The sequence below is a fragment of the Erpetoichthys calabaricus genome, chromosome 2 (assembly GCF_900747795.2).
Source record: "Erpetoichthys calabaricus chromosome 2, fErpCal1.3, whole genome shotgun sequence".
Taxonomy (NCBI): domain Eukaryota; kingdom Metazoa; phylum Chordata; class Cladistia; order Polypteriformes; family Polypteridae; genus Erpetoichthys; species Erpetoichthys calabaricus.
In genome coordinates this window covers 44,032,305-44,060,216 of record NC_041395.2, presented here as the reverse complement: position 1 = coordinate 44,060,216, position 27,912 = coordinate 44,032,305, and the positions used below count along the sequence as shown (strand labels likewise).

At 37.7% G+C, this 27,912-nt stretch overlaps 1 protein-coding gene across 25 annotated transcripts in view; it reads right to left on the bottom strand.

Annotated features, from left to right (window-relative positions):
• The window catches only part of LOC114645814 (nuclear factor 7, brain-like), a 91,910-nt gene that overhangs the window by 51,441 nt on the left and 12,557 nt on the right, over positions 1 to 27,912 (bottom strand). For 22 of the 25 annotated variants that reach the window (XM_028793671.2, XM_028793673.2, XM_051922356.1 and 19 more), the window contains exons 3-9: positions 21,165 to 21,221; positions 20,622 to 20,666; positions 16,191 to 16,247; positions 15,648 to 15,692; positions 1,292 to 1,314; positions 764 to 790; positions 48 to 74 (exon numbers count right to left, since the gene is read on the bottom strand). In XM_028793671.2, the coding sequence (XP_028649504.1) occupies positions 48 to 74; positions 764 to 790; positions 1,292 to 1,314; positions 15,648 to 15,692; positions 16,191 to 16,247; positions 20,622 to 20,666; positions 21,165 to 21,221 (281 nt within the window). The remainder of the gene's footprint in view (positions 1 to 47; positions 75 to 763; positions 791 to 1,291; positions 1,315 to 15,647; positions 15,693 to 16,190; positions 16,248 to 20,621; positions 20,667 to 21,164; positions 21,222 to 27,912) is intronic. The other 3 variants (XM_051922360.1, XM_051922358.1, XM_051922359.1) reach the window with 3 other exon arrangements.

Genomic DNA, 27,912 nt, shown 5'->3' with positions numbered 1-27,912 from the left:
CTTCAATAACAAACAAATTAATATAATATTACAAATATGTGTTATACCTCTTTGAACAATGTAACCCTCAGCATCTGGAATAAAAAACAAAAACAAAAAAACAAAACAAAAAAAGGCCTGGATTAGACATGTCCACACCACTTCTTAGCCATTTAACACCTTAAGTAACACCCACAACTAAATGATGTTTGGAAAAATAAAGGGTTACCTGCAACCCTATTTTGTCCTCTACAGACTACAGAAAAAAAAATCAAAGGACGATGACCAGCATTGGAGGCCATCATGCAAATATGGGCCAAAGTGTAGTTTAGTCAGAGTATGAATAGGAACCTAGGAAACTGTAGACTACATACAATCTGAAAGAAAAACACTTCAACATGAATAGGCTCAACTTTGAATACTTCATAAGATGCTAGTGTTTCTCCAGATTGCCATAAATCAAACATGTGCAGTTCTGTACCAGCAAAGACCTTTGAGCAAATGCTCCCTTACCAACGGAATTCTTTGAGCAGAGATTGCAGGAAGTTGACAATGACAACATGAGGTGATAACAAGTGTGCTATAGTCTGGGCTGGAGTGTTAGCATGAAAACAGCTTTAGTTTATTCCAGTGACTGAAGAGAGAACCCAATTTTGCCTGCTTGTTTTGAGTAGAATATCATATTTGACCAGAAGGCTTTCACAGCTGATTGTGCACTGATATAATATTATACAGTAGGATTGCTATATCAGATGGATAGTGTGAAAAAAGCATAAAATCTTACTGTATCTCCTGAGGATTTCTTCAGCATCTGTAAGTTAAACAAAGAGGACATTGATTAATGAGGACAAACCATCTGCCTACGGTATGTGGCTGATGATATCCAAAGAGTGAGTAAAATTAGATGATATAAAAAAATTTACTTTTTACATAGCATACCAGATGTACTAGTTTAACACAACATTTTTAACATTCTACTTTCTACTTTCTAGAACTTATACTAGAACTATAAGATTTGGTGCTAGTCCATCCCAAGGCCCATTCATGTGGCCAATCTACTCCACTAATTAATTATGATACATGAAGTGACCTTAGTTAGCAAAGATAAACCCAAAGTGTTATATCAAAAAATTCAGTTAAGGTCCATGTAACGTGGACTTCAGTTATTTTTTTTACATGCAATACAGAATATGTTGTGATAACAAGGTTTATTCTCCATCTAGATTTTGAGCTGATAATTATTTTCACAAACATAATTAAAATAAGACTGAGGCTTTCCCTTGCTAGAGAATTGCTCCTTGTAATTACCAACCTTGATTGTAGTGGTTTAATTCCCTAAAGAAATCAAAAGAAAAAAACATATATATATAAACAAAGTTTTGATAAAATGTATTTTCTGTCAAATGCTACCCTTATACAGTATGACTTAAATATGGAGTTGATAGTATTTTAAAAGGAGTAAACAGCTCTGACAGAACATTATTGTTCACTGAACAGACTTCTTGATATAATCTTTTCCATCATGTCAGTGGCACATTAAAATTATGCTTATTTTTAAAAAAAGCAGGTTGAATTGTACATGATGTAGAAACATAACATTTCATAACTGCATAAAATGAGACAGAAATACAAAAGTGTGCAGAAAGCAATAGTGCAGTAATCAACATCTTTGATTGATTGCAGTACACTGGACCAGCATTGTTTTGTGGTTTAATTTATGTTATTTGGTCTATCATAAATTATCAGTACTTGATTATGAGCTGAAAATGTGGGGATTAGAATTTTCTTTCTAAAAAACAAAAACATGTAAAACAGTAAATATAGACTGGAACATTACACAAAGAGAAACTGTACCTTTCTGCTCCATTTTAACAGTGTTACAATTTCTTGTTATCATATTACTAATCTTATATATAATTTGCCAGTCTCCTCACTCACTCACTCACTCACTCACTCACTCACTCACTCACTCACTCACTCACTCACTCACTCACTCATGTCAGTCCGAAGCCGAATGCGCAATCGCCTTCTGTGCAGCTGCCCGAGACCGACATTGCGGCAGGCGGCGGATTTACGGCCGCGAAAATTCAAAGAGAAAGGCGACTTTGACCAACATCGCGGCAGGCGGCGGATTTACGGCCGCGAAAATACAAAGAGAAAGGCGACTTCAACCAACATCGCGGCAGGCGGCGGATTTACGGCCGCGAAAATTCAAAGAGAAAGGCGACTTCGACCAACATCGCGGCAGGGTCCGTCCGAAGCCAAATGCGCAGTCGTCTTCTGCGCATGTGCAAAGCTGAATGTGCTGTCACCTTCTGTGCAGCTGGCCGAAAAACCTTACGAGACCGACATCGCGGCAGGCGGCGGATTTACAGCCGCGAAAATTCAAAAAGAAAGGCGACTTCGGCCAACATCGCGGCAGGCGGCGGATTTACGGCCACGAAAATGCAAAGAGAAAGGTGACTTCGACCAACATCGCGGCAGGCGGCGGATTTACGGCCGCAAAAATTCAAAGAGAAAGGCAACTTCGATTAAAGCTGTAGAGACCTGAAAGGCGATTTCGACTACAGCTCCAGGCCTAATTACGCATTCATTCAATACACCTATATCAGGTTTGTGGTGCTTATACTTATTACTTGCTATTCCACTCGTGCTCGTTTCATCTTACATTGTCGAAACGGGCTCTTTGTCTAGTAATAAATATTCTGCATTGTGCATCTTTAATATTTTTCTTGATGTTTTGAGCAAAAGAATTAGATTTCTAATGAAGCAGTTTCTTCAAAGAGATTTGAAAGTTTGTCTGTCCTTTAAGTGCACATTTATTGTCCTGTGTACTTGTAACTGGTTCTCCTCCTTCAGAAGGCACTCCACACACAAGTCAACGCAACTGAGTAAGTATGAAGTGTGCTCAAGTCTGCACTTGTGTCTCTGCTATGCATACATGTGTGTATATAAGAAAAAAATCAAACAGCTGTCAGTATAAGCGAGCACACTGTATCTTTATTGCCTGTGGATAAAACTGACCACAAATTTAGCAGTGTGAGTGCTAATGGCCCTGTATTAGTTGCTTGAACAAAGGAAGGAGCAAAGTGACTGTGTTGGATGTTGGAGGTCTTCAATAACAAAATCTACCTTTTTAAAACAGTAGATAGATAGATAGATAGATAGATAGATAGATAGATAGATAGATAGATAGATAGATAGATAGATAGATAGATAGATAGATAGATAGATAGATAGATAGATAGATAGATAGATAGATAGATAGATAGATAGATAGATAGATAGATAGATAGATAGATAGATAGATAGATAGATACTTTATTAATCCCAATGGGAAATTCACATTCTTCAGCAGCAGCATACTGATACAATAAATAATATTAAATTAAAGAATGATAATAATGCAGGTGAAAAACAGACAATAACTATGTATAATGTTAAATGTTAACGTTTACCCCCCCGGGTGGAATTAAAGAGTCGCATAGTTTGGGGGAGAAACGATCTCCTCAATCTGTCAGTGGAGCAGGACAGTGACAGCAGTCTGTCGCTGAAGCTGCTCTTCTGTCTGGAGATGATACTATTAAGTGGATGCAGTGGATTCTCCATAATTGATAGGAGCCTGCTCAGCGCCCTTCGCTCTGCCACAGATGTTAAACTGTCCAGCTCCATGCCAACAATAGAGCTTGCCTTCCTCACCAGTTTGTCCAGACGTGAGGCGTCTTTCCTCTTAATGCTGCCTCCCCAGCACACCACCGCGTAGAAGAGGGCGCTCGCCACAACTGTCTGATAGAACATCTGCAGCATATTATTGCAGATGTTGAAGGACGCCAGCCTTCTAAGGTAGTATAACCGGCTCTGTCCTTTCTTGCACAGCGCATCAGTATTGGCAGTCCAGTCTAATTTATCATCCAGCTGCACTCCCAGATATTTATAGGTCTGCACCATCTGCACACAGTCACCTTTGATGATCACTGGGTCTATGAGGGGTCTGGGCCTCCTAAAATCCACCACCAGCTTTTTGGTTTTGCTGGTGTTCAGGTGTAGGTGGTTTGAGTCGCACCATTTAACAAAGTCCTTGATTAGGTCCCTATACTCCTCCTCCAGTATATGCTATATATGTCTTGGACAGAGGAGAGCTGTGTGCCAGTAATATTATGTGCCCACTTCACCACCCTCTGTAATGCTTCACTGTCCTGACCTGAGCAGGTGCCATTTATCAAACTTGTTTAATGCAATTCTGGGTGGTGTGGGCTGAAGCCTACACTATCAGTACTGTAAGTTATGCAGGAACCAACACTGAATGGGAAGCCAGGCAACTGTAGGACACACTCATACACACAAAGGCACACTTACTCGTAGACAGCCAATTTAGAGCTGACAGCTAACCTAACCAGCACATATTTGGGATGTGAAACATAAATCGGTATAACAGAGGAAAAAACCCATGCGGACAAGAATATGACAAACTCACATAAGCAGTGGCTAAGCCCAGATTTGGGCACAGTATCATGGAACTGAGAGACAGTAGCACTAACCTAACTTACTACTCTGCTGAGTAGCTATTTTTAATTTAATTGTACCACAACAATTACATTTTGCAGTAAAATATTTTTTCTTGTCAAAACATTCCGATCCAACTCTAAATCAAATTTTGTGCTCCTCTAAAAGTGTGTGGTATCACTTTCTATACCGTCTATCGTTCCCAGATGATTATCTTGTGCGAAAACACAAAACAGCAAACACCTGTTTTTGACCTCTACCAGGCTTTGTAAATTGGCCTAGGCATTCATGTACACTGAGACAACATCCCTGCAGGCTAAAGTAATTCCAGTAACTTAAATAAATAAATTACTTTAGACTAGTGGTTCTGACTTCACTGGTTATGAAATCATTTTTAAAATGTATAAAAAGTAAAGTAACAAAGAAAATTCAGGGTTTATGAAGTCCACTTCAGTTTGCCTACCAGGCTAATAAAGGGACATAGGATGACGTTGTCATTTTGCTTCATCTGTTATATAACAACTAAGATGGCACCAAGGCTCATATGAGGCTCATGTTTGTAGACTTATCATCAGCTTTTAACACCATCCTGCCCATCCTTCTTGCAGAGAGACTTATTATTGATTTTTATTTGGACTTCAGTTTTGTAGGGTCGGTGACTGACTTTTTAATAGACAAGACTCAAAGAATGAAAGTCTGTGAATGTCTCTGTGACATGCTGTCCTCATCCACAGGATCCCCTCAGGGCTGTGTTCTTTCACCTCTTTTGTACTTTTTCTACATTAATGGCTGCTGCAGTAAATTTGAAAGTAGGCTTCATCTTAAAATTATTTGGTGAGTCAGTGATTATAAGGCCACTGAAAAACAATAAAACCAGTCACAAAGAGAAGAAAGCACCTAATAGATCTGAGCAGATGTGCCTCCCACCCACGAGGTAAACTGACTGATCCCTTGCCCCTTGAATAAATGGCTTTTATAACTAATGAAATATATGCAATCATAGAAATGATTGCAAATTTAGCAAAATGTTAAATATTTCCAATTAAGCAACAAAACCAAGACTCCAAGTTAAGCAAGACTGTGATTGTTCTCAAGAAGATGTTAAGAAAGACTTAAATGTTTTTAACACTTTGAATAACACCTATGAAAGAGAACATTTCATTGAGCTGAATATAAAACAATGGAAACTTAGTGAAGAAACAAAAGAAAAAGCTAACCAAACACACAAAGCAAAAAAAAAGTACATACATTTTTTGTGGGGTGGGCAGAGTGTCATTTTATGCTATTTTTGAGGTTGCTGATCATAAATGTACGATATTATTGATATTTGATTTTTTACTGATGGTTCTAACCCTCTAAGAGTTGCTCCCAGAAGGTTAAAAAATGACTCATATTAAAGCATGTTGGACATCGTTTTAGACTACAGTAATCCCTCCTCCATCGTGGGGGTTGCGTTCCAGAGCCACCCGCGAAATAAGAAAATCCGCGAAGTAGAAACCATATGTTTATATGGTTATTTTTAGATTGTCATGCTTGGGTCACAGATTTGCGCAGAAACACAGGAGGTTGTAGAGAGACAGGAATGTTATTCAAACACTGCAAACAATCATTTGTCTCTTTTTCAAAAGTTTAAACTGTGCTCCATGACAAGACAGAGATGACAGTTCTGTCTCACAATTAAAAGAATGCAAACATATCTTCCTCTTCAAAGGAAACAGAGAGGAAGCAAACAAATCAATAGGGCTGTTTGGCTTTTAAGTATGCAAAGCACCGCAGGTACAAAGCTGTTGAAGGCGGCAGCTCACACCCCCTCCGTCAGGAGCAAGGAGAGAGAGAGAGAGAGAGAGAGAGCCAGAGAAAAACAAAGTCAAAAATCAATACGTGCCCTTTGAGCTTTTAAGTATGCGAAGCACCGTGCAGCATGTCGCTTCACTAAGCAGCTGCACACAGAAGGTAGCAACATGAAGATAATCTTTCAGCATTTTTAGACGAGCGTCCGTATCGTCTAGGTGTGCGAACAGCCCCCCTGCTCACACCCCCTACGTCAGGATCAGAGAAAGTCAGCGCAAGAGAGAGAGAGAAAGTAAGTTGGGTAGCTTCTCAGCCATCTGCCAATAGCGTCCCTTGTATGAAATCAACTGGGCAAACCAACTGAGGAAGCATGTACCAGAAATTAAAAGACCCATTGTCCTCAGAAATCAGCGAACCAGCAAAAAATCTGCGATATATATTTAAATATGCTTACATATAAAATCCGCGATAGAGTGAAGCCGCGAAAGGCGAAGCGCGATATAGCAAGGGATCACTGTACATCTAGATCAGTGATTATGAACAGGATGTTATTTTAACTTTTTTGATTCTTTAATAGGGCATTCTATGAACCTCTATCAGAGGGAGAAAAGTGACAAATTTCTGCTACAACCGAAAATATTTATACTGTACAGTGGAACCTCGGTTCACGACCATAATTCGTTCCAAAACTATGGTCGTAAACCGAGTTGGTCATGAACCGAAGCAATTTCTCCCATAGGATTGTATGTAAATACAATTAATCCATTCTAGACTGTAGAAACTGTATGTAAATATATACATTTTTTTAGTTTTTAAGCACAAATATAGTTAATTATACCATAGAATGCACAGCGTAATGGTAAACTAAATGTAAAAACATTGAATAACACTGATAAAACCTTTAACAACAGAGAAAACTAACACCGCAATAGTTCGCGCTATAGTGCTAGGAACCGCTCTCGCTAAAAACACTTTTTTTAATGAGTTTTAAGCACAGGGGAAAAAGGAACATTTGAAAAATCCGTAATTTAATAAACCACCAAGAAAAGTAACATTGCAACAATGCAGGCTACGAACCGATCACTGGAAACAGAACTGAAAACAAAAACAAGCCTTCTCTAACTTATGCGTCCCTCAATCGCTCTGTGTGTGTGTGCGTGCGTCTCTCTTTTGCGAGCCTGGAGCGCCTGTGTGTATCTCTCTAGCGCGCTCCTGTGTGTGTGCGCGTGCCTCAACCCCTCCCCCCCACCGCCTGTGTGTGTGTGCGTGCGCGTGCCTGCGTCTCTCTTTTGCGAGCCTGGAGCACCTGTGTGTGTCTCTGTAGCGCGCTCCTGTGTGTGTGCACGCGCCTCTCTCTCCCCCGCCTGTGTGTGCATGCGTCTCTCTTTTGCGAGCCTGGAGCGCCTGTGTGTGTTGTCACGCTTGGGTCACAGATTTGCACAGAGACACAGGAGGTTGTAGAAAAAAAGGAACTTTATTCAAAGCACTGCAAACAAACATTTGTCTCTTTTCAACAGTTTAAACGTGCTCCATGACAAGTCAGAGATGACAGCTCCGCCAGGAGCACAGATTGTCTGAGAGAGAAAGAAGGAGAAGCAAGCAACCAATTTAACAAACTGAAAGAAGCCCGTGCAGGCTTTTTAAGAAGGCGGAGCACCGCACGAGAGGCATATTACGCGACAGAGCCGGCAAGAAGAGAAAAGAGGAATGTGAAGGTAGTCTGTCCATGTTTCTTAGGGGCTTTCCCAGGGGCGTCTGTATTCTCTGGGGGTGCGATCAGCTTTGCAGCTCACAGTGTGTCTGTCTAGAGCGCTCCTGTGTGTGTGCGCACACGCCTCTCTCACGCGTGCTCCTGTGTGCGTGTGTGTGTACAGCCCTCTGTCTCTTGCGCTGCCTCTCTGTGTTGTGTGCTGTGTGCTCTCTCTCTCGCTCGCTGCACAGGAAATGCACAGGGAGAGAATGAACATCAACAAACCGAAAGGGAACCTGGCTTGTTCGTATACCGAGTGTTTGGTCGTGAACCGAGGCAAAAGTTTGGCGAACTTTTTGGTCGTAAACCGAGTTGTACGTGTGCCGAGACGTTCGTGAACCGAGGTTCCACTGTACTTTAAACATTTAAATTGCAAGACAAGAACTATAGTGTTGTATGCATGAATAAGGAGCCTGAATGTGGCCCCTGTTTGAATGATATACTCAGAGAAGAAAATGGCACTTTGCACCATTGTAGCAACATTACAAAAAAAGCAAAATGGAAGAGGATTCCTCAATGTGCACATTTAAGAAAGACTGACAGTCAATTCAAGGAGCAGTGTAAGATTTGAACGCCCATGTGGACTGGGCCTTATTAATTTTCTAAATGACAGTACAGAAAGGGCATATGTGCATTTTTATGGGTGACATCACGTCTCACTTAGTATGGCCTATTTTGCAATTGCAAGGCGAGACCTTTGCGTACATGTGTGAGCCGCTTGAAACTTTCCATGTAAAGCTGGCCCTGCTTGAGTGCTGCATTGTGAAGGAAAATTTTTTTTTTTTTAATATTTTTAGATCCATTTTATATATGTGTCTATTCAATTTTACAGTTGTTAAAGAACAAAGGATCACTATCAGCTTAATCCTAAATGGTGATGGGTTGACCATATGATAAGTTGTTTACTTTAAGGCTACATCCACACAACCAAGTTTTCACAATAAAAAAACAAATGAAAGCGATATAGTAGTTTTTGTACCATTTTCAAACGTATCACCGTCCATAGTAAAATTCCCAAAAACACATATGAAGGCGATCTTCGCCTACACTGGGCTTGTGAATATTGGCAGCAAACTCCTAACTTCAATTCAATTCCTGTGTGCTTTATGCCCTTTCAAAACTATCCACATGTGCAGACTTTGATAGCATGGTCACAGCACAGAAAAAGAAAGAAATTCTTTAATTAAGGAACTGGAGCGAATTGCCCATGTGTCATTTTAATGTACTGATTCAAGTTTAAAATGTCTTCAGAACTGGCGATGGTTGTCTAACCAATAACTAAAATCAAACCACAAGTTAGAATGACACTTTAAAGGAGTGTTGAGCTCTGTGTTCTTTTGCGAGATAATATGAACAGTCCACAGCAATCTGAGTGCATCTTGTACCAAACAACATTTGTAAAACTAACTCAACGGAGAAAATAAACAAATAGATAAATAAATGCATGTTTGTGTGCATCTATTGTATATCGTCTCTTTACTCCATTGTGATTTTGTCTCTCTCTGTCCTGTAATATTGTGAGCTCAGCTACATTCTACACCCATCCACTTCTTTAAGCGACTTATTAATTTTGTTGTGGAAAGCGCTCTTCCATGTGATACAGATTAAGTTTAAGTAATAAATCCTGATTAGAGGCCTTCAGCAGAGTTATTTGCAATCTTAGTTTTTATTTTAAAAATTAAGGACTTTTTCACTACAACATTAATGTCGCCAGCCACAGGGTTTATTGAAGAACTGTAGCGAGTGATAAAACGTTTGCTTTTTATTCATGTATGTAGCATTCACACTTTACAAAACACAGCTTAGATGCATACTGGTAAACAGCACAGCAAGCGCCATGGAAAGCAACCCTTTATTGCCTTCTATGTTGAACAATGTTTTATGTTTATGAAGGCCACGAGAGTGCATCAGCCCTGGTCTGTGTGGGGGCCACAGGAACAAAGCTTGGAAGCTCACCAGGAAGTGCTGCCGGAAGAGAGTCCAGGTACGCCCGGAGTGCTTCCGGGTGCAAGGGCAGCACTTCCGCCACACCAGGAGGTGGTGCCAGAAGATCATCAGAAAGCACCTGGAGTAGATCTGGTTGAACTATAAAAGAGGCCGCCTCACTCCACTCATGGAGCCAGAGTCGGGTGGAAGAGGATGGACCTTGCATGAGAGGAGTGGAGGCGGCAGAAGGAAAGTAAAGGACTGAGTAATCGTGAGAGTATTGTGGTGGTTGGTGTTGTGTATGAAGAAAAGAAGAATAAATGAGTGTTTTTTGGACATCTGGCTGTCTCAGTGTCTGTCTGTGTCCGGGCTTCTTTTACAGCTGTTATAATTAACAGGATCCAATTGGGAAAGGGCCATGAAATATGCACAAACCAATTAGAGTGTGATTATATTGTAATCTTTTTAGTTAGCCAATAAAAGGTGTCATTTTGCTTGACTTCTTACTAGTATCAACTTTTTTGCGTGTTCACGCCAAAGCACTGACAACATGTTTTCAGAAGTTTATAGCTCTGGGGAACATTTTTAAAAGTCTATGTTTTCAGGGGTTGAAAACAATGGGGTAGTGTAGCCAAGAGTTGAAAACGCACGTAAATGTATGCTTTTACAAATGAGAATGCCTTAGTGTGGACGGGGCCTAAGTTTCTAACTCTCATAGTAACTTTCCACAGTCTATAGTATGATTAAACTCTCTGTCATGTCTCATCTATGCCTTATAATAATATAATCTTAGGAATTTCTTTGTGTAGTTTCATGCAGTCAAACACAGTTATGTTCTCTTACTGTACTCCTGGAGATTTGCTGAAATAAAATAATATTTATTTAAGTAATAAAAGTAAAATAATTTAAGTCATTAATTTAAACTGGAACAAATGGAATTGAAAAAAAAAGCACGTCCAGTCCGGACGTTGGCGCAATACACATGCAGAGCAGGATAGAGATTATGAAAGCCATGGAATTCGAAAGGCTCAAAAAAAAATGTTGGCGCAATACACATGTGGAAAAAGTTAAAGAATATGAAAGTAGGAAAATTAGAAAGTATAAAAAAAAAGAAAGTAAAGATTGCGGTAGCGCAAACAAACGGAAATTATTACTCCAAAAAGGGAAAATAATCACCACGGACCAGGTATCATTGAAACAAAAGCAGGATAAAGCGAGGTCAGAAATGATAATCCATCCATCCATTATCCAAACCGCTATAGCTTAACTACAGGGTCACGGGGGTGTGCTGGAGCCAATCCCAGCCAACACAGGGAGCAAGGCAGGAAACAAACCCCGAGCAGGACGCCAGCCCACTGCAGGAAATGATAATGAAAACTGAAATTCAAGAGCCTCAAAAAAAACATAGGCGCAAAAACACATGCAGAGCAAGATACAGAATATGAAAGCAGAAAAAATGACAGTGTCAAAACGAAGAAAGTAAACATTGCATTAGCGCAAAGAAATAGAAATTGTTACTCGGAGAAATAACGAAAAGGTGAATAGAGATTGAATATATGGACATAGGTGATATGTCAGAAGTATGTAAATATTGTAAGGCTTTGAAATTTAAGTCAAGAGAATTTCAAAAATGGAGTTTACCTCACATGCATTTATTGGTTACTTTGCAAAAAAAAAAATTATTAACTGCTGATGATGTAGATCGTTTTGTCTGTGCTGAAATTCCAAACAGAGAAACCTATCCTGAATTATGGTACAAAGTCATTAAACACATATCTCACTGACCTCTTTAAAAAGATTCAGCACATTGGCACTCGAAGGATTCCAAATACTGTTTTTTTACAGAAGTTCAGAAATAAAAGTGAAACTAATGAAACAGCAACAATTCAAATAAAAAAAAATCTTAAAATTGTGAATCTGGAAAAACAAAAATGGGGGTTGGCGAGCGAGGCGAGCAGGGGGCAAAGCCTCCTAGTAATGAATTAAAATACTTTTTTTTAAATAGCTTTTTAGATACAAACATGTACGTCTGACTACCTTCTCTTGTTTTTACATGTCACCTGGAATGTACTGTATTTTTATGTTGTAATTACAAAAATAAATGAAAAATAAACATTATACATCACTCTACTCACAATGATGGAAGAAATTAAAGTGACCTTTTATAGTTTTTTTTACATATAAACATTTCTCTCCCTCCTGGAAATCAGAGAATTTTGCACTAATGATTCTGTTTTATGAATATAATAATAATAATAATAATAATAATAATAATTCATTACATTTATATATGAATCAAAAACCTTTATTAATGCATCTGTGGTATAACAGGTCTATGGCTTCAAAAATATTTTCCAGTTTTAAATCCAGATAGCTGCGTGGGTGCGACTGCAAGACTATGGGGAGTTAGTGAGGTAATTGGGGTGAGTCACACATGCACGTGCAGGTGCGTCATTTTCAATTGCTTCATTGGCTTCCTGCGGTGTGTGATTAATGCGCTGCTCCCACAGAGCCTGATAGGTGCGGGCAGGCACAGGGGGATCAGGAGGAAAAAAAGGAGATCGAAAGACAAGGAGGTTAAAAGACATGAAAGGCAGTCTTGGGAGAACAATCTGGCCACCTGGAAGGAGAAGGCAGCACGAGCTGGGGCTCCACAAAGGAGCGTAGGCTGTTGTGTTCTAGGGGCTAGTTTGCCTCACTGAATTTTTGGGTGCATTGGGGCAAGCAAGTCAGATGACTTCCCAAGGCATCCGAGGAGCCGCTGAAGGAGCGCGAAGGAAGACTGGAGGAGAGCCGACCTTGGACGGCCTGGCTGCGCAGTTTGGAAACAGCCAAGACGGGGGTCGGCAGAAAGGAATTTGTGGCTGCTGAGTCTCTGTCGGCTATGCGAGTAATGGGTGAGCCGGGGAGAAAGAGCAGGAGGTGGGCTGAGGTCGTGAGGATTTTAATTTAATTTTACACATAAAAGTGTATTTCATTAAAGGTGAGGTACAACGATGTCTGTAATTCACCACAAAAACAAAAGTCAATATGTACTTTTTTCTTATATTCTTCATCAAATATTGCCTATTGGAGTCCTATGGAACTTTATTTCTAAATGTACTGTGCTATTTTGCAGGAAACACTGAATTCTTTCACAGAGATATTGTCTTTTCACAGAGATATGTGCATGCTCCAGTCTAGTGATGACTAGTGAAGGAGAGGTTAAGCACTAGCATAGTGTGCAATCAAGTGACAACAGCTGAACAACAGTTACAAATATGTATTTAATTCTGCATGTGTTGGGGTAAATGAAATCTTCCCAGTTTAGAGTCACAGAGAGCCGGTGATTATTCCAGCAGCACTGGGTGTAAGGCCAAAAGCAAACATGGTGGACAGAATGCTGGTCCTTTGCAGGTCTAGATCACACAACCAATCAGAAAAGAATATGCTGCATTCAATCCTGTAACAGAAACCTAAAAATAAAGTATCAGTTTAGTTCAAATGCAGTTTAGACATTTTGAAACAGCGTGATCTAGTGGTGCAATGGCTAGTGTTCACGCCTTGAAGCTTTATGGGCTCAGGTTGGATATGGGTCATTGACAGAAAAACTTTCTTCTGGTTAACCTATACAGTGGCAGAATTGTAAAAAAAAAAAAAAAAGACCTTCTGTAGTATTCCTCTGTGTTCAAATTCTAAACACAAACATCCTTGCCTTTATACACCATTGCAACACTTATTATTGTAGGCAGCACTTTAAATCTGCACAAAGTTCATATGCAGCCTTAAGAGACTGCTGCTTTGCCTTTTTAACTGGAACAACTCTGATGTCGTACTAACACAGCAATTGGCTTTTGAAAGAGAAAATGCTTATCACAAACTGTGAGAGTCCATACTGAGAAAAAACAGCACAGCAGGTGCCTTCTCAATGGAACACAACTATGAAGGGGTACCTGCTCCTGGTCAGTATATACAACTTAATGTAACTGCAATGTTATTAAATTTTTTTTTCTGACTAACAACATGAACCATAAGTTTAAATCATGTGCGTCTGCATGTCTCATGTCAGGAACGTAGCAACTCACATACAACAAACATGACAAAATGTTTGAAAAGAATGTGACGATAAATGGAAAACATGAATCAAATATGTTTATTTAAGTTTCTGAAAGAAAGCCAAGAAATGGCATATGAGCATTTTTTTAAATGGCATCACCTCACATCTAATTCAGCTTAATAGTGTTCATAAGATTTATATATGCTTTTAAATCAGTTCAGTTTTTTTCTCTGTCTGCAGCCACCCGCCTCACAAAAAAAATAAAACACATATATGATATACTGTATTAGTCATCTTGATGTCTAGTTATGGAAATGTCAAACCCTTTGGGTTTCTAACCTTTTTTTGGCCCCCTAGGGTCATTGTTAGACCATTTTTGGACCATATTTTGTTCAAGAGATTACATCCTTGTGATAAAGAGTAAACCAATAGGTATCTTCAGCAAAAATAATCAGAAAGAGTTGAAGGTCTTTATGCCACATCAACTGACCTCAGGGGTCATCATCTAATGGCACACATGGGATCAAAGTAACTTTTTTTCACAAAACGTTTGGGTGTGTGAAGTGTTGTTTTATGCTATTTTTGAGGTTGCTGATCATAAATATAATATAAGAGTTGCTCCCAGAAGGTTAAAAAATTACTTATTTTAAACATAAGCGTGTTGGATATTGTTTTAGACTATTTTTGTCCCTAGTGTGTGCTTGGTGTGTGTGTGCGCGCCCTGCCCGGGGTTTGTTTCCTGCCTTGCGCCCTGTGTTGGCTGGGACTGGCTCCAGTAGACCCCCATGACCCTGTAGTTAGGATATAGCGGGTTGGATAATGGATGGATGGATAAAAAAATGCAAATATTGCTTTTAACCTATAAATCAAAACCTGTATTTTTTTAATGTTATTGAAAATGGAAGCCTTCTTACAGCACATTTTGAGTTAGAAAAAAAGTTTGAATTAGCATAAGCTGCGCTAATTTGAGAAGTTCTGTAGAAAAATGATATACTTCATGACATTAAAATACATAATACACAAGAATAGTTGTGTCAGATTTTTGAAATATTAAACTGTGTGCTCTCATTTAACGTCAAAATATTTTCAATTGTAGTAAAAATGTGTCTTTTTAAACCCTCTGATAGAGGACCAAAGAGGGCAAGATCCCTAGTAAAGGATCAAAAATAACATTGTATTCATAATCACTGGTCTTGAAATAATCTAAAATGTTACCCATCATACTTATGTTTAAAATTTGTCTTTTTAACCTTCTGGGAAAGCCTCTTAGAGGACTAGGACCACCAGTAAAGAATCAAATTATATCTATAAATAGTTATAAAGTGACCTTTAATAGTTTTTTTGTTTTTTACACATAAACATTTCTCTCCCTCCTAGAAATCAGAGAATATAGCACTAATGATTCTGTTTCATGAATATGAATTAAAAACCTTAATGCATCCAGTCAGGAATAATTAGTGAATGAGTGGAATTTTATTTTAAAATGCAAGACTTTTTCAGAAATTCAGTTTTTTCTGTGTACATGGGAAATATGGAAGCACAATATAATTTAAAAGTATCACTCCTTTTTGTCGAAGTACTGTAACTCTTCATGTGTCACACTAATGACCACATAATTCTATAGTTTGTAATTTAGTTACAAAGAGAAACAAAAATATTTACCTTACACATTTTCCTGGAATTGATAGGGTGCAAGTTATAGTTGACCTAGAAAAGAAATGAAACATAAAACTGAACTTAAAGATAAACCTTACATGTCTGTATAAAAATTACTTAAATAATAATTTCATCACTTTATGATTAAAAAATATTGATCTGATAATTTTTTGCTCTTGTATCTGCACAGAAACTAAGCTCCACTGTATTTTCGCCAATATTTTGAAGACTGAGGTGTCACCACAAATTTTTCTTCATTTAATTCCTTAAATGAAGTAAAAGTACAAATATTGCAACTGAAAACTGCATTTTTCAAAACTATTGAAAATGGAACATACTGCCTTCCTACAGCCAATTTTCAGTTAGAAAAAATATTTACTTTTAAGTTGGGGCTTATTTAAAAAAAAAGGTTTCTAAGTGATTTAACATACTGTATTCTCTGAAAACCATGGACATTCCATTTAGTGTATGAAACTTTCACATTACATTTTTTTAACACGCAATAAATGTGTCACACAATCCTAAAATTTGTAAAAAATACATATTTACCTTACACATTTGAATAGAGCCGATATAATGCTAGTTACAGTAAAAGATTCTGGCAATCTGAGGAAAAAAAGAAACATTTATTAACATAACTTGAGCAAATTACACTTACAAATTGTAAATGTCTATCTAGAAATGGTTTAAATAAGTGCAAAGCACACAATTCTTCAATTCAAAATTATACAGTGGAACCTCTAGATACGAGTTTAATTCGTTCCAGAACTGAGCTTGTATAGCGAATTTCTCGTATCTAGAACAAACTTCCCCATTGAAAATAATGGAAATCCAGTTAATCCGTTCTGCACCCCAAATATATTAACATAAAAATCAATTTTCCTAACAAATAACACTGATAAATTATATATACTGTAGTCTACCTTTAATAAATAACACTGGTAAATAATATAACTGATTATTAAAAGAATCAAAACAGGTGTCCAAAGTGCAGTAGAGCATTCAATAAATCTTTAAATAAATAATCCTTAAAACAGTTGTGAAGTGGAGGTTTAAAATACACAAGAATAACAATCCTTTAACACGAGGTTAAAACGTCAAAAGGATGCCGTCTTTAAAAAACAGATGACAATCGCCGGTGCTTCTTCTCTGTTAGCGTCTCACCTGCGGGCTCTGCAACAGGCGAGACACTCTTAATGCAGCTGACCTTCTCTACACCGTCCTGCTTCAGCTGTTTGGCTCGCCTGTTCAGCTACACGCGAGCCTGCACTCACTCGCCCGCCTGCCTGCCTGTCTCTCTCTCTCTCTCTCTCTCTCTTTTCTTTTACTTTTTCTCCCCCTTAACCGGCTCGCGCTTCTCTATATATGCGGGGAGGACATGGCAGCTGCAGCCCATCAGCCACAGGAACAATCATGGATGTGGGCAGTTTCCCACCTGTGCACTTAAGTGAGAAACGCAGACAACGCAGATCGCGGCTCGCAACTGCTACCACGCCCCCTTGCTAAGCCGCGAGCTATACCCACAGCCTGGCTCGTGGCTCGTTACGCGAGCCAATGCTCGTATTTAGATCTGAATTTTTCGCTCATACTTTCCTCGTATTTTGAATTTCTCGTATACAGAGGTGATCGTATCTCGAGGTTCCACTGTATATCAAGCACATCTGTCTCGTTTAAAATTGTCCAAAACGTTTCCAGGGCAAGATCCAATCTGCGAACACTGCAATCGAGCTCCAGCCTCACTGGGTCACATGTTTTGGGCCTGCACCAAATTAACATCATTTTGGACCAAAATCTTTAAATGCCTTTCAGACAGCCTTGGTATCAACAATCCCTCCTAACCCATTAACAGCTGTGTTTGGTGTACTTCAGGTGGGCTTAAAGTGGAGAAGGACAAACAAACTGTAATTGCCTTTACTACACTATTGGCATGTAGACTTATCTTCCTCAACTGGAATAATCCTAACTCTCCTCTTTTAAGTCAGTGGGTAACTGATGTTATACATTATTTCAAATTGGAAAAAATCAAATTCTCACTTAGACAATCTGTGCAGAACTTTTTCAAAACCTGGCAGGATCTAATCAATAACATTTTAGAATAAGTTTTTAAAGCACTGAGGAAGTAGATTCTCTCTCATTTTCTTTTTTATTCTCCATTTATCTTTATTCACTTATTAATTCATCTATTTACTTATTTTAATAGCTTTAAGTTTTACTCTGCTGGCCATGCTCTCTTTCTCAGGGGCGGGGGTTGATTTGTTTTCAATCCTACTTTTGTATAAATTGATCTATTTGTATGGAATGTTGTGTGACTTCAATAAAATCAATAAAATGTAAATAAATAAATGAAAATTTCTATGATTAAAATGAAGTAAATGTGGTACAATGCAAGTATTACTTTTAACCAGTCAAAAATGGCGTCTTTCAAAACTACTGAAAATGGAATATACTGCCTTCCTCCGGCTAATTTTCAGTTTGACTTGATGTGAATCAGTACCTCAGCACACCAACTGATACTTTCTGTATTTATATATTATTAGACAGAAAAAAAACAAACAAATATTACTACAGGGTGGGAAATTTAATTCTGACATATAAGCTTAACATTAGTGTTGCTGCATTCCTTAAACAATTTAGGTGTCATCTTTGATATTGATTAATACTTTAGCTCTTACATTACTGCACTATCCAAAATCTTCTGTTAGACAAGAAGCGTAAAGCACACTGAGGAATTTTCCTATTACACAGGATGTCAAAAAAGAAATGTTTGTGCATTTATTTCAAGTAGAAAGGCAGGCTGGTAGATGTTTTTACTTTGAGGGTATAGTTAATTTAAAATGTTTCCACAAGGTTAATGTTAGCACTAAGGAGAATTATTTGAAAAATCTACACTGGTTTTCATTAAATATCTAGTCTATCATATAAGACTACTGTATTAGCTGCAAATCACAAGTTTTACAACACCACCATTTTTCCAGTTTTCACTGAAACTTAACCAGTTCAGGACCTGTGAAATGGTACAAAGGTAAGTAGTAAACCACCAGCAGTTAAAAATAAAATGTTTAGCATAACAAAAACTGAAACATAATGAAATTTTCGATTTTTAAAAGATACTTGGAAACTGGAGGAAGCTTAAGCAACAGGTCTGATAGACCCAAAGCCACAACAGAATTAGAAGATAAGTTTCTAAGAGTCAGCAGCTGGCATGACAGGCACCTCACAAGACAACAGCTTCAAGCACAGTTTAACAGTAACTAAGTGCCACTTTTAATTGTAAAGAAAACACTTGCAGCTGTAGGTTTGATAGATGTGCGTCTGCATGTCTCATGTCAGGAACGTAGCAACTCACATACAACAAACATGACAAAATGTTTGAAAAGAATGTGACGATAAATGGAAAACATGAATCAAATATGTTTATTTAAGTTTCTGAAAGAAAGCCAAGAAATGGCATATGAGCATTTTTTTAAATGGCATCACCTCACATCTAATTCAGCTTAATAGTGTTCATAAGATTTATATATGCTTTTAAATCAGTTCAGTTTTTTTCTCTGTCTGCAGCCACCCGCCTCACAAAAAAAATAAAACACATATATGATATACTGTATTAGTCATCTTGATGTCTAGTTATGGAAATGTCAAACCCTTTGGGTTTCTAACCTTTTTTTGGCCCCCTAGGGTCATTGTTAGACCATTTTTGGACCATATTTTGTTCAAGAGATTACATCCTTGTGATAAAGAGTAAACCAATAGGTATCTTCAGCAAAAATAATCAGAAAGAGTTGAAGGTCTTTATGCCACATCAACTGACCTCAGGGGTCATCATCTAATGGCACACATGGGGTCAAAGTAACTTTTTTTCACAAAACGTTTGGGTGTGTGAAGTGTTGTTTTATGCTATTTTTGAGGTTGCTGATCATAAATATAATATAAGAGTTGCTCCCAGAAGGTTAAAAAATTACTTATTTTAAACATAAGCGTGTTGGATATTGTTTTAGACTATTTTTGTCCCTAGTGTGTGCTTGGTGTGTGTGTGCGCGCCCTGCCCGGGGTTTGTTTCCTGCCTTGCGCCCTGTGTTGGCTGGGACTGGCTCCAGTAGACCCCCATGACCCTGTAGTTAGGATATAGCGGGTTGGATAATGGATGGATGGATAAAAAAATGCAAATATTGCTTTTAACCTATAAATCAAAACCTGTATTTTTTTAATGTTATTGAAAATGGAAGCCTTCTTACAGCACATTTTGAGTTAGAAAAAAAGTTTGAATTAGCATAAGCTGCGCTAATTTGAGAAGTTCTGTAGAAAAATGATATACTTCATGACATTAAAATACATAATACACAAGAATAGTTGTGTCAGATTTTTGAAATATTAAACTGTGTGCTCTCATTTAACGTCAAAATATTTTCAATTGTAGTAAAAATGTGTCTTTTTAAACCCTCTGATAGAGGACCAAAGAGGGCAAGATCCCTAGTAAAGGATCAAAAATAACATTGTATTCATAATCACTGGTCTTGAAATAATCTAAAATGTTACCCATCATACTTATGTTTAAAATTTGTCTTTTTAACCTTCTGGGAAAGCCTCTTAGAGGACTAGGACCACCAGTAAAGAATCAAATTATATCTATAAATAGTTATAAAGTGACCTTTAATAGTTTTTTTGTTTTTTACACATAAACATTTCTCTCCCTCCTAGAAATCAGAGAATATAGCACTAATGATTCTGTTTCATGAATATGAATTAAAAACCTTAATGCATCCAGTCAGGAATAATTAGTGAATGAGTGGAATTTTATTTTAAAATGCAAGACTTTTTCAGAAATTCAGTTTTTTCTGTGTACATGGGAAATATGGAAGCACAATATAATTTAAAAGTATCACTCCTTTTTGTCGAAGTACTGTAACTCTTCATGTGTCACACTAATGACCACATAATTCTATAGTTTGTAATTTAGTTACAAAGAGAAACAAAAATATTTACCTTACACATTTTCCTGGAATTGATAGGGTGCAAGTTATAGTTGACCTAGAAAAGAAATGAAACATAAAACTGAACTTAAAGATAAACCTTACATGTCTGTATAAAAATTACTTAAATAATAATTTCATCACTTTATGATTAAAAAATATTGATCTGATAATTTTTTGCTCTTGTATCTGCACAGAAACTAAGCTCCACTGTATTTTCGCCAATATTTTGAAGACTGAGGTGTCACCACAAATTTTTCTTCATTTAATTCCTTAAATGAAGTAAAAGTACAAATATTGCAACTGAAAACTGCATTTTTCAAAACTATTGAAAATGGAACATACTGCCTTCCTACTGCCAATTTTCAGTTAGAAAAAATATTTACTTTTAAGTTGGGGCTTATTTAAAAAAAAAGGTTTCTAAGTGATTTAACATACTGTATTCTCTGAAAACCATGGACATTCCATTTAGTGTATGAAACTTTCACATTACATTTTTTTAACACGCAATAAATGTGTCACACAATCCTAAAATTTGTAAAAAATACATATTTACCTTACACATTTGAATAGAGCCGATATAATGCTAGTTACAGTAAAAGATTCTGGCAATCTGAGGAAAAAAAGAAACATTTATTAACATAACTTGAGCAAATTACACTTACAAATTGTAAATGTCTATCTAGAAATGGTTTAAATAAGTGCAAAGCACACAATTCTTCAATTCAAAATTATACAGTGGAACCTCTAGATACGAGTTTAATTCGTTCCAGAACTGAGCTTGTATAGCGAATTTCTCGTATCTAGAACAAACTTCCCCATTGAAAATAATGGAAATCCAGTTAATCCGTTCTGCACCCCAAATATATTAACATAAAAATCAATTTTCCTAACAAATAACACTGATAAATTATATATACTGTAGTCTACCTTTAATAAATAACACTGGTAAATAATATAACTGATTATTAAAAGAATCAAAACAGGTGTCCAAAGTGCAGTAGAGCATTCAATAAATCTTTAAATAAATAATCCTTAAAACAGTTGTGAAGTGGAGGTTTAAAATACACAAGAATAACAATCCTTTAACACGAGGTTAAAACGTCAAAAGGATGCCGTCTTTAAAAAACAGATGACAATCGCCGGTGCTTCTTCTCTGTTAGCGTCTCACCTGCGGGCTCTGCAACAGGCGAGACACTCTTAATGCAGCTGACCTTCTCTACACCGTCCTGCTTCAGCTGTTTGGCTCGCCTGTTCAGCTACACGCGAGCCTGCACTCACTCGCCCGCCTGCCTGCCTGTCTCTCTCTCTCTCTCTCTCTCTCTTTTCTTTTACTTTTTCTCCCCCTTAACCGGCTCGCGCTTCTCTATATATGCGGGGAGGACATGGCAGCTGCAGCCCATCAGCCACAGGAACAATCATGGATGTGGGCAGTTTCCCACCTGTGCACTTAAGTGAGAAACGCAGACAACGCAGATCGCGGCTCGCAACTGCTACCACGCCCCCTTGCTAAGCCGCGAGCTATACCCACAGCCTGGCTCGTGGCTCGTTACGCGAGCCAATGCTCGTATTTAGATCTGAATTTTTCGCTCATACTTTCCTCGTATTTTGAATTTCTCGTATACAGAGGTGATCGTATCTCGAGGTTCCACTGTATATCAAGCACATCTGTCTCGTTTAAAATTGTCCAAAACGTTTCCAGGGCAAGATCCAATCTGCGAACACTGCAATCGAGCTCCAGCCTCACTGGGTCACATGTTTTGGGCCTGCACCAAATTAACATCATTTTGGACCAAAATCTTTAAATGCCTTTCAGACAGCCTTGGTATCAACAATCCCTCCTAACCCATTAACAGCTGTGTTTGGTGTACTTCAGGTGGGCTTAAAGTGGAGAAGGACAAACAAACTGTAATTGCCTTTACTACACTATTGGCATGTAGACTTATCTTCCTCAACTGGAATAATCCTAACTCTCCTCTTTTAAGTCAGTGGGTAACTGATGTTATACATTATTTCAAATTGGAAAAAATCAAATTCTCACTTAGACAATCTGTGCAGAACTTTTTCAAAACCTGGCAGGATCTAATCAATAACATTTTAGAATAAGTTTTTAAAGCACTGAGGAAGTAGATTCTCTCTCATTTTCTTTTTTATTCTCCATTTATCTTTATTCACTTATTAATTCATCTATTTACTTATTTTAATAGCTTTAAGTTTTACTCTGCTGGCCATGCTCTCTTTCTCAGGGGCGGGGGTTGATTTGTTTTCAATCCTACTTTTGTATAAATTGATCTATTTGTATGGAATGTTGTGTGACTTCAATAAAATCAATAAAATGTAAATAAATAAATGAAAATTTCTATGATTAAAATGAAGTAAATGTGGTACAATGCAAGTATTACTTTTAACCAGTCAAAAATGGCGTCTTTCAAAACTACTGAAAATGGAATATACTGCCTTCCTCCGGCTAATTTTCAGTTTGACTTGATGTGAATCAGTACCTCAGCACACCAACTGATACTTTCTGTATTTATATATTATTAGACAGAAAAAAAACAAACAAATATTACTACAGGGTGGGAAATTTAATTCTGACATATAAGCTTAACATTAGTGTTGCTGCATTCCTTAAACAATTTAGGTGTCATCTTTGATATTGATTAATACTTTAGCTCTTACATTACTGCACTATCCAAAATCTTCTGTTAGACAAGAAGCGTAAAGCACACTGAGGAATTTTCCTATTACACAGGATGTCAAAAAAGAAATGTTTGTGCATTTATTTCAAGTAGAAAGGCAGGCTGGTAGATGTTTTTACTTTGAGGGTATAGTTAATTTAAAATGTTTCCACAAGGTTAATGTTAGCACTAAGGAGAATTATTTGAAAAATCTACACTGGTTTTCATTAAATATCTAGTCTATCATATAAGACTACTGTATTAGCTGCAAATCACAAGTTTTACAACACCACCATTTTTCCAGTTTTCACTGAAACTTAACCAGTTCAGGACCTGTGAAATGGTACAAAGGTAAGTAGTAAACCACCAGCAGTTAAAAATAAAATGTTTAGCATAACAAAAACTGAAACATAATGAAATTTTCGATTTTTAAAAGATACTTGGAAACTGGAGGAAGCTTAAGCAACAGGTCTGATAGACCCAAAGCCACAACAGAATTAGAAGATAAGTTTCTAAGAGTCAGCAGCTGGCATGACAGGCACCTCACAAGACAACAGCTTCAAGCACAGTTTAACAGTAACTAAGTGCCACTTTTAATTGTAAAGAAAACACTTGCAGCTGTAGGTTTGATAGATTGAGTGGCAGGAAGAAAGCTACTGCTAAAATGGAGCTTGAGAAATGTAAGCAGTTTCATGTCTCAGTGTACTCTGTTATAAAAGCACAGAAAGAGAAACTAGCTTATTTCAGAAATGTGTGTTTTTTTAAACATAAAATAATGATCCAGGCATGTGTGCATGTTTTACCTCATAGGAAATATTTTAAGCTTTAAACTATGCTTACTTTTTTATGGAAAATATACCATTTTTCAGTTCATGATCACCTTTGATACTTTCATTCAAAAACATAAACAATATATGATAATATGTGACTTAAATAACAAGCTTGGCTAGGTCATTTAGATCACATTTCATGGCATGGTGAAGTAATCTGTCATTTGAGGACAGTTACTGATTCTAAGAATACTGTACAGCAGTTTGAGATGGTCTTCATCAGGACAGACTGATCGGTGTGTGCTTAAATTTTGGTTATGGATAGTCTGAATCAAAAAATATCATCTCTTGTACCCCAGTATTCTGTTCACCAGCAAATGTATTGTTGGAAAACATTAGCAAATTCTAAGAGGGGTCAGGCAGCCTTACTGCATGGTTATAACAGCTCTTTTTTCAAAGAGAATATTTTGTTAAAGCAGTTAAAAACAGAAACCACTCACTACATTATTCCTTATTACAAGGGCATTGTAAGTAGTCTAACTAATGGCTTTATGTACTTCTAGGCTGAAATAAATGAAGGTACTTCCTTCTGAAATGGATAATAATGTTCAGATTATCCAGCTTTAAAAAGAAAGTGTCAAAGTAAAGGAAACTGATATTTGGCATCATTATGGTTATTTATAACTAGAAAGTGCTCTCAACATACAAATACTTATTAGATTCCTTAAAAAATATTTAAATGTTCTGGAATGACACATAAAGGTAAAAGTATGGAACACCAGCATACTTAATTCAGAGAGCATTCCTGCTAAAAGCGGGAGTTGGTTGGAATGAAAATCTGCAATCAAAGACTTCCCTGTGATTGAATTTGAACACCCAAGTCTTGCATAAATCACTGGATAAATGTCAGCCATTCTTTACAGATAGTGTTGGTTAGTATGACCAGAAAACATTCCATAGCTCTTGCCTATAGAAGTGTGTGTAGCGGTCTCTTAGGCAAACAGTATGTGATAAAAAAAAATCTAAATGTCTATTTTAAATTGACATTAAATATTTAAAACGGAAAAATTGTCAATGAAAATCATATTCTCATGTATGAGGGTTAAAGTGCAATTATGAGAGCATCAGAAATTTATGTAGGACTATCTGAGTCGAAATTAAACACAATCCAGTATTTGAAACACAGGGAAATGCGATGAAAATACAGTGTATGCTGTGCATTTAGACAGTTTCTTTTGTGTCATAATTAAATAGGACACACAAAACAATTCATAGTAATACAACCCTGTTACAGTACTGCTTATAGATAGATAGATAGATAGATAGATAGATAGATAGATAGATAGATAGATAGATAGATAGATAGATAGATAGATAGATAGATAGATAGATAGATAGATAGATAGATAGATAGATAGATAGATACTAATCAGGGCTCGCAAAATTTCAAAATCCCTGGTAGCCCTTCGGGCAGGCACTCTTCAGTTTTTGGTAGCCCAAAATAAATTTAAGTAGCCCGAATAAAAAAGAGATTATTTTTAATGTATAATATTGTAAAGGAAACAAAACATCAATCAAAAAATTGTTAAAACACAAATTACAACAACTGTATAAAAATTTCAATCATCAACTCAAATATTTGGTTCTAATTGAACAGAAATTTCTATGAACTTGTAAGAACTGTGTAGAACATGAATCAGTCTGTGTCAGATTCTGAATCTGAAATTTCCACTGAAGTCACGGATGAGAAAATGCCACTCGACGTTGAGGGCATAGCATCTCCTTCATCAGCTTTCTCTTCCTGTGCATTGGCCTCCATTTCACTGCTCTTTGTTCTTGTCGGGGTTTTATGATCCAGGTGTCTTGAACCTTTTCCAGAAAACATCCAGAAACGAATTGACTTGTCAGGGCAAAAAGATTCAACTGTTTCCCCATTAATGGAGAGTTGCATGCAGCCATTCAGTGTTTCAGGGTGTAGAGAGGTACGATGTGTTGTCTTCACTCGGTTCATGCAAGAAAATCCTCTCTCACAGATGGCTGTTGATGGACTAAGTGTCAGCATTAATTTCACCAGCAACAAGATATGAGAGAGGTGTTCTGGATTCTCAGAGAGGAGATCTCTGTACAAGCAATCATCTAGCTTGCTACCCCGGTGTTCTGCAAGCCACACTTTTAGATCCATCCATTCTTGTGGAATTCTCTTCCTCATCTAGCAAACTGGCAAAATGTGTGACAAGATAATCCACCTCTTCATCCCCATAATTTGCCAGCTCTTCTCTGGGGTAGGGAAGAGTGGAAGGGTCAAAAACCTTGAAACAAGAGAGAGGCTTTTCACGCAGATTTTTAAATCTGTTGTCCATGTACTTGACTGTGTTGTCAATAATCTTCTGAATCTCTGCACCAAAGGTGTCTTTGTCTGTGCCCTCACCTCTTCTAGCAGGTTGCTGACTTTTTGTGAGCGGAGTTCCACAATAGCAAATGCTGCCATCCTCGTTCGCTGTGAACTTTGTGTCCAAGGTTTTCTGGTATTTTCCTGGTTTTGTTTTTAGGCTGAGTGAGCGTGATGTGGTGCTCTCAACTAACTGATTTGTTCGTGTGATGTTTAGGTTATCATGCTGAAAATCAGTACAGCACTTGGATAAGATGGTAATGTAGTCCAACATGAAATGCAGGAAGCGAACAAATTTCTCAGTCTTCATCTCCTGCACCAACCCCTTAGCCTTAGCTGCATCCTCGGACTTGACATCACTTCCTCCTGCCATGTTCTCCATATGAACAACAGTGGGAGTGTAATTTTTTTCCACAGCCTTCAGACATCTCAGCCGGCTTGGAAGCCACCGTGTGCTCTTCAGGCCACTGAAATGTGCCAGTTTCTCATTTAGCAGTTCACTTATTTCTGTCAGTTCTCTTCGCTTCTTTGGGGAATAGTAGTACATCTTAAAGATGGTTTTCAGTGTATCTTCAAATTTCACCAGGTACTCACAGCCTTTCACACTATCCAGCACGGCTAGCTCTAATTTGTGTGCCACACAGTGGATTGTTATGATGTGGGGTATCCTCTGTTTCAGTCTCCCAGCTACTCCTGTTTTCTCACCCATCATCACTGCAGCACCATCAAAATTTGCACACACTACTTTCTTTTTCCATGTGTCTTCTCTGATACCCATGGTGTTCACTGCTTCATCAATAGCCTCTAAAATACCTGCAGCATTTGCACTCTTGACTGGCTGACACATGTATGTGGATATGTCACCATTACCTCTCACATACCTGACATGAACCAACTCCTGTTCTATTATACCAGTGTCTGTACTGCCATCTGCAAGAATGGATAAGAACCTGCTTTCTTGAATTTCTTTTCGATCTGGTCTCTTGAAGTTTGTGCTGTTGCTCCAATAAACTCTCTGCAAGCATGGTCATTGAGGTAAGTGCAACCAAGATCTAGGCCATTTGCTTTTTGAAGTTTGCAAAGACTGCTAAATTTTGCCAATGGTAGTTCACTCTTTGCAACATAGTACGCTGTTCTAAACAGCTTTTTCAGGACTTCTTGTTGTGCTTGGTTTATTTTTAGTATGTTTTTTGCAATTGGTGTTTGTTCTGGGAAAGATGCTGCAGACTGAGCACCAATGCATTTCTTGTGATGCAGAGATTTCTCATGGGTTTTGATAGGGTCTTTCCTAAAATTACTGGTCCCAGTAACAAAGGTGCTTGTCGAGTCAGAAATCGAGGGAAACTCACGACACACCCGGCAGAACATTATGTTATGTAGATTGTCATATTCCAGCCACAGAAATTCTTTTGTCCATGAAACCAAAAAGCTGTGCTTTCTTTTTGCTTCATAGTCTGATTTGTCATA